The 7,925-nt window shown below is 41.7% G+C and overlaps 1 protein-coding gene across 1 annotated transcript; it reads left to right on the top strand.

The window, feature by feature from the left end:
- The first annotated feature begins 263 nt into the window (after nt 1–263).
- On the top strand, nt 264–3,396 carry si:ch73-281n10.2 (Non-histone chromosomal protein HMG-14A-like). The gene is made up of 6 exons (XM_048980789.1): nt 264–477; nt 1,566–1,592; nt 1,705–1,734; nt 1,833–1,865; nt 2,011–2,112; nt 2,356–3,396. Exons 1-6 carry the CDS (start codon nt 460–462, stop codon nt 2,404–2,406), a joined length of 261 nt encoding a protein of 86 aa, XP_048836746.1. The 5' UTR covers nt 264–459; the 3' UTR covers nt 2,407–3,396.
- The last annotated feature ends 4,529 nt before the right edge of the window (nt 3,397–7,925 follow it).

Below are 7,925 nucleotides of genomic sequence, written 5' to 3'. Positions count from 1 at the left end.
TTGCAATTGAACGCTTTTAAATAGGGCGTTCATTGAAATGTAAAAATAAGCAGTAGCTATTGACAGGGGAGAACAACTTTCATGTTTGACAACTGCCCCCCCCCCTTCATAAAAAAAACTAGGAAAAATACAACTGATTGGCATGCAGACCGACCCAGACAAGTACCTTGTTATGATTTAAAAATATGTTGACGATTCCTAAAGGCCAATCAGTCGCATGGAGGGGCGGAGAGTAGGTTGCCCATCAGGTTGGTGCTATAATGAATAGAGGGGAACGGGGGGAGAATCCAATCCGGTTTCAGCTAGTTTCTGGTCCGATAGAACATTTATGTTCGCTACACTTTGTTACTAGGTACTGTTCGATTTTATGTAATCGGACAGCATTACTGTAGATTTTTTAAAACCTCTTTGTTGGATATTGATTTATCCGTCTAATTTTAATATCCAAGAAAGTCAACCATGCCCAAAAGAAACAAAGTAAGTCGATTTACGTAAACCGATGTATTTAATTATTTTCTCCCCCGATGCAGTTTGCTATCGTGAATCCTCTTCTGCATGCAACAAATATACGAAGTGTGCATTCTCTGCATGTTGGACGTGGTTTAAATGGATACCGTTGTCGCTGTACTTTAAAGCACAGTGCTGCGAGTCTGTTTTGGAAAGTGGCGCCTTTTTACTTAGTGCTCTTATAATTCTGAGCAGTTTGGCTGCGTTTGTTTCGGGGAAGTTAGCTGCGTTTAGCGTTGTCCATTTTGCATGTAGTCGTTTATACGAAATGTTGCATTTCTGTAATTGCTTCAAACAAAGGGGTGTAACCCTGCGCGTTTCATCCAAATACTGCAATTTAGCAAATTTGTTGAGATTAGTTTTTGTGCATTGCTTTTAGACCTCGTTTAGGGTCTGTTTAACCATATTGGCACATATGCAAACAGGTAAAATGCCCCAAAGGTTGCACTGTGCAACTGAGCGTAAACGGAGTGTGCGACTCCTTATGGTTCGGAAAGGGCACGGAGTGTAAAAGGGTGTCATGGCTGCCCGTGTATCCGTGAAGATCGCCGGTCACACAGGCGAAAAGCTAGCGCCGCTGCAAGCTCGTTTCACCTTAAATCCTTACATCTAGTGTATTTTTGTTAAAGTGGGTGATTTGGGCAAGTCAACAATCTCGGCGATCGTCCCCTTTTAGGTTTGTCGTGTTGGTGGGCGTATTCGGTTTGCATTCCTGCCCCGGTACATTTACTCGGATAGAATGTTGCGTTGTGCGATGGCGATTTTTCTTTCCCTCCCCCTCCCCTTTGCCGTCGTCATAGCGGGGCTCGGCGCTACGGACAATTCCGGTGTATTCCGTAACCTTTTGGAGATCGCTGAGGATCTCGGAGTCTCATTTGAATCAGTGGCGGGAGCGCAAAGCGGACCTGCAGTATGATACAGACCGAGCGCGCGGAAGGGGCGGAGCGGACTTCCCCTCTATTCCCCCGATGCATCACTAGAACTCAGTTATCCTTAAATCCTCCAATTAAAAAAGATCTGTGTATCTCACATATGATCCGTTTCTTTATTTTTAACAGGCAAGCAATGACACTGAAGCAAATGAGGTCAGTATTGAATATCCTTACAATCCGTTAGTTTTTAGTATTTAAAAAAATTACGGTTATGGTTGTTTGTATATAAAAAAAATATATATTTTTCTTGTCTGTTCTTGTGCAGCCCAAAAGGAGATCTGAGAGATTGCGCGATGTAAGTGTATCATTGTATTTTTTATATATATATGTATTGTTCTCTTTATTGGTTGAATAGAGCTTACCTTTTCATTAAAAATTATATATGTTTTGCAGAAACCCCAACCAAAGTCTGAACCCAGGCCAAAGGCAAGTCATATGCAATCATTGCTATGCATTATTTTAGTGATTTTCCTCAAAGTTTTGTCAAAAGGCCTGTAGTTTACATGATCAAAAACTCTCTCGGGGGGGGGGGGGGATTATGATTTTGATCAATCTTTTTTCTGTCCTTTAGAAGGCACCTGCAAAACCTAAGAAGACGAAGGAAGTAGAAAAGGCCAAACCAGAGGCGAATGAGGAGACTCCGGCAGAAAACGGGGAAGCCAAACCGGATGAGGTGTGTGTGTGTGTGTGTGTGTGTGTGTGTGTGTGTGTGTGTGTGTGTGTGTGTGTGGAAGTCACGTAGCAGATATATTAGACTTCCTGTCACCCCCCGTCTCCAGTTATCTTCTGAGTGATTTTCCATTTGACTCGGACTTTTGCCTGTTGTCCTATAATCCCACATGTGTTGGTTGAAAGAAATGCATCTAACTGCTTCCTGCATCATCACTAATACCCCCCCCCCCCCCACAATCCCCAGGAGACACCAGCTTCAGAAGAACCTGGACAGAGAGGCAAAGACTCCGAATAACACGACATCCTTATCGCGTCTTTTACCTGTGCGTCCTGTACCTCTTTTCTTGTACAATTCAGAGGAATATTTTTATCAACTATTTTCTAAATGCAGGTTTTTTTTAATAGTTTGATTGTAGAAACACATTTTTTTAAAAACAAAGGAAAATGCATTTGGAGAGGGTTACCACCACATCCCGCATTTTTACATTTATGGACAAAAAAAATATGGTTGTTGTACGGTCAACAGGCTTTTTATTATTTTCATGATTTTGTTCTTTATGGGGTTTGAGTTGGACAGGTTGCCATGGTGAGAGTGTGCAATCGTGTCATTTTTTTCAGGAATTATTGTACAATTAGGAAGGCTTGTTTGGAAGACTGACATTCCATAGGCTGTGTGAGGGGGAAGTACATGTAACTTGTATCGTATTGGAAAAGAGTCGGGGCTTGTGAATTGTTTTTAAGGGTGGTGCATTGTTTTATTGTTTATAATGATCAGTTTTAGACTGTTTGTAATCTGTGATCTGTAAATGTTGACTTTTGCCCATGCCGTTGTCTTACTTGACAATTACCATTTCATTAGTTTTGGAATTCTACCATTCGGGCCTGTGCGTTTTTTGTATGTGGTTTTTTTTTTTTGTCAGTTTTGGTGATTAGCATTGCAATAATGTCATGTAGCTGCTGTGGATGTGGGGTCTTTAAAGAATGCCCATATGCAGTATGTAAAGGAACATCGTGTGGATTGTAACACGGAATATTAGCAAGGCTAATTGCGAGACATGCGTTTAGTATTCAGAGTCCTGGTGGAAATTGATCCTTGTACAAGGATATTGAAAAGCAAATGACTGTACTTTTTACTTGTTCTGTAAAGTAACCATAACAGCAGTAGCAATATTTGCATATGGGTTTTGGGTAATGAGTACAAATGTACAGTTTTTTTTTTCTTTCTTTGTAGCTGTATCTGTGTCCTGATTGGTTGGTATAAAGACCAATAAAGAATTGGTTGCAACTTGCTGTGATACTTTTTTTTTTTTATTTTTTAAATACTACTGTTTTTCGTGGCAGCACACACTGCGCAGTGATAAGTGTGCATAGAGTTTATTCGTGACACTTCTTCAAATTACTTCTGACCAAGATGCTGAAATGTTTCATTAAGGTAAAGGAGTTATGGTGACGGCTACGTAAAATGGGTTACAAAGTATACTTCGTGTCAAAATATTATTCCTGTTGGTTCTGTCTAGTAGATTATATGCTTCTAAACCTTGAGGGCTATTGAAGGAGAACCTGTGGTGCTATAAATGTAAATATATTCACAGTGTGTAATGTATCAGCTGATTTATGTTGGGGTTCGGGCTGACGTCTGATTCTGCCATCCTCTTGGAGAATGGCTCTTATTTTCCAAAAATTCTTAAATTATTTGGATCTTTGCAAGTGTATGCAATCATTCTGTTGAAGCGACATTGCAAACGATTTCAAAATGAGTTTTTTTTAATGTAGATTATTGTTCATAATATAAACGTCCATTAACTTTCGGAAATAGCTTGTGAATCGTTATACCATCTCATCCCCTAACAACCAAGGGCCCTAACTTTCAGTGAACTCTTTCACTGTAAATTTGCAGTAAACCGCCATTTAAAGTTTTACCTTTTCCAATTTTGAATATTTAAAATGACGTTCTTAGATGCTATTTGCGTGCATTACTTTTGTAATAAGAGTGTTGCTACTACATTCAGTTCTGCTTTTGGACTGGTATGTTTTTGAAACTGTTCATTTGGGGGAGGGGGCTTTACCTCTGAAGATGACATCCAAGGCATACTAGCCATTAGAAGGGCGTAGGTTTGGTTTCAACACTAGTATGGACAAAACTAGCCTCAAACCCACACCCCCCACTAAACACATACACTACTCCTACAGTATTGGTGGGGATATGTCCCTATGGTACGCACTCAAATATAATAATATTATTTGTATTGCACTTTTTAGCACTTTGAGATTGCTAAAATATAAAGTAAAAGAGTAGTGTAATAAAAATACTAAAAAATATATATATACTGTAAAATACTTAACTAAATGCCTGTGGAGCTCTCAGGTAGTCAGTGAGGGCGTTCCACAGCCTCGGTGCCACAGGTGAAAAGGCCCTATCAGCCATGCTACGGAGCTTGGTTCTGGGGACTTGGAGGGTGTTAGTGTGTACAGAGCGGAGTGTGCGTGAGGAGGTATGGGGAGGGGAGTTCTTGTAAAGGGGGGCATGTCCATAGATGCACTGATGGGTGAGGAGAGAGACCTTGTACTCTATCCTGAGCGGGACAGGGAGCCAGTGAAGGGCTTTCAGGATGGGGGTGATGTGATCATGCTTTCGCACCCTCATCAGGATCCTGGCAGCGCTGTTCTGGATGCACTGAAGTCAATATACACCCTTGTATTAGTAGAATAAAGGGGTGTTTATCACTACAGAATTTGATATTTGAATCTTGAGGAAAAATAGTCTTAATGTAACCTTGGATAAGGGAAAACGTGGAATATTACCTTCAAATTGCTTTACTTGGAGACGGTCACGGAGCATCCCAGGCAGGAACACAGCCAGGATGGGATGCCGGTGCACTGCAGGTCACAGGAGAAAAATAACCGACTCTGGGAAACAAAGACCTCAGTGCTCTCATCTTAGAATGGTTTAGAGTATGATGATGACTGGGGAAAGAAAAGCTTATGTTGGTTACCCTGCATTAATATGAAGAAGCACAGAAGCAGCACAGGGAAGGATACTGAGGAAGGCTGACCTGTCTGTCGTTGCACTGTGGAAATCATTCTCACCTGTGGCATCCTGCTATGGTAATGCTGAGAAGACCCCCCCGGGAGGGTCAAATCAGCACAAAAAATGACCAACACCCAGCTACCTCCACTAGAGGACATATACAGAACCCAATACCTTTGACGGGCCACGAGAACCATCAGGGACCCATCTCACCCAGGCCCCCACCTCTGCACTCTGTTAGGACATGCACTTCCAGACTACTGACAAGCTTCTATGCAAGCACTTTCAAAGAACTGAACTCAGGTAAATAACTGTTCGTGACATCAAGGTATTAAGTGGCCCCCGGTCTCATGTCTCTGGTGACTGTTCCTATGAAGTCAGCAGACGGATTGGGAGAGCATGGGGGGGTCATGAGGTTACTGGAAAGGGGGGTGTGGTTCTCCTGATATCTGCAAGAGGACGAAGGTCCAAACCTTTAGAGTCCTGGTGCTCCCTGTCTTGCTGTACGGCTGTGAGACTTGGACACTATCCAGTGAGCTGAGACTAAGACTGGACTCCTTCGGTACTGTGTTCTCTTCGGAGAATCCTTGGGTACCGCTGGTTTGACTTTGAGGCACATTACCTGCATTGTGAGGCAGCGTCAGTTACGGCACTACGGCCATGTGGCGCGTTTCCCTGAGGGTGATCCGGCTCTCAGGATCCTAACTGCTGAGGACCGATAGTGGCTGGACCAGGCCGAGGGGACACCCACGTAACACCTGGCTGCGGCTGATGGATGGTCATTTCCAGAGGGTGGGACTGGACCGTGTGTCTGCCTGGGGGATCACCGGCCGGGATCCCGAGGAGTTTCGCTGTGTGGTGGGTGTGGCAACACGCTGCATCAGCGCATGCTCCCCAACCTGACCTGACCTGATCTGTCTCATGTCATTCACTGTCACCTAGGGCGTCAATGGGACATAAGTGCAATATCTCGGGGACTCTTTGCAATTATTATAAATAGAACCACTCCAATACTATTCATATACTCCTACCTTGTATATACATTTGCATACAGAAACGCTCAAAGTTTATTGGCCAACATTGCTTGTGTACTTCTGTTTCAGGGGACACACCTAATTTTGTTGTACATTTGTGCAATGACAATAAAAAGCATTTTATTCTATTCCAATCTATTCTATTCAGCTGCCTATTAATATTATCCATTATATTTTGCAGTATAGAAAACGTAATTACAGTCATCATAGAACATGAAAGTATGATTAATCATGCTACCCCCTGCAAGATATTTCTATACCACACAAATATACAATAGCAAAAGAGGGATGGGCCAATCAGCAGTTTCAATAATATTGTTTCACTTTTTATTATTACAAAATAAGGTTAATGCTATAAACTGTGTTTTACTACGCAACATCACTCTATGGATTAGCCCCATGATACATTTTGGATCTGCAATTGCCATATTTTTCCCCCCCAGTCACTTAGGTCACCCTCACAACAACCGCTCTCAAGTAATTGGGCTTTCTCTGTAACGACCCCCCGACTTTGCAATGATCTCTCATCCAACACCTTTTTTTTACTCTTGCTTTCAATTCAGTTTGAAATTCCGCAATGTTTTTTGTGAAGTCCACTTGTAATTTACTTTTAATTCCATCCATCCATTTTCCAAACCGCTTATCCTACTGGGTTGCGGGGGGTCCGGAGCCTATCCCGGAAGCAATGGGCACGAGGCAGGGAACAACCCAGGATGGGGGGCCAGCCCATCGCAGGGCACACTCACACACCATTCACTCACACATGTACACCTATGGGCAATTTTAGTAACTCCAATTAGCCTCAGCATGTTTTTGTACTGTGGGGGGAAACCGGAGTACCCGGAGGAAACCCCAGGAAGACATGGGGAGAACATGCAAACTCCGCACACATGTGACCCAGGCAGATACTCGAACCCGGGTCCCAGAGGTGTGAGGCAACAGTGCTAACCACTGCACCACCATGCCGCCCCCTACTTTTAATTCATTTTAATAATTTATTAATAATAAATTTATTTTTAATTGCATGTCACTGCTATTTAATCAGGTGTTTTTGTTAACTTTCTTTTAATCATTATTTTCACAAATTCTTATTTCTCGTATACAGGTTATCACGTTATTTGTATTTATATATTATACTTTGTATGCAGTATTTATTAGACTGAAAAGACCTCTAGGTTATCTCCTGTTGTTTTTCAATGTGCTATGCAAATAAATTACTTGACAAAACAGATGAGTGAAATTTAAGCCAAATGGCACTGTGGAATAGAGATAAACATATTGGTTATAACATATATTAAAGAATTCCTAACTTTGTTTATAGCCTTACTAAAAAGTTCAGTACACCAGCATTCCCTGCATAGATAGTCATACGATTGCGCAATTACTATTTGATCTGGCTACTACGTCTGGATTGGTTTTATCATCATACAAAATGGGAAAATATAATTTGGTAAATTGCGTTCACCAAACGGAAAAGTGGGGAAAACTAGAATGCTGAAATTTGGGACAATATGACAATGTATTTCTCTTCGCAGGGCAGCAATTTAACATGATACTGCATATGCCGCATAGAGTCTCATACACAATCAGCAGTATATGAAGAATATTATTCAGCATTTACATCATGAAAATATATGTCTATTAAAGCATATAATCTCCTAGTTACCTAGTTGTCTTGCTTGAGCAGACGCTCGCTTACTAGTTGCTTCGTGTCAGCCAAGTTTATTGTTGCTGCAAAACGAAAATGCCTAA

This window comes from Brienomyrus brachyistius, chromosome 17 (assembly GCF_023856365.1).
Source record: "Brienomyrus brachyistius isolate T26 chromosome 17, BBRACH_0.4, whole genome shotgun sequence".
NCBI classification, from domain to species: domain Eukaryota; kingdom Metazoa; phylum Chordata; class Actinopteri; order Osteoglossiformes; family Mormyridae; genus Brienomyrus; species Brienomyrus brachyistius.
The sequence above is the reverse complement of the archived record's forward strand: the minus strand, read 5'-3'. Positions and strand labels throughout refer to the sequence as shown.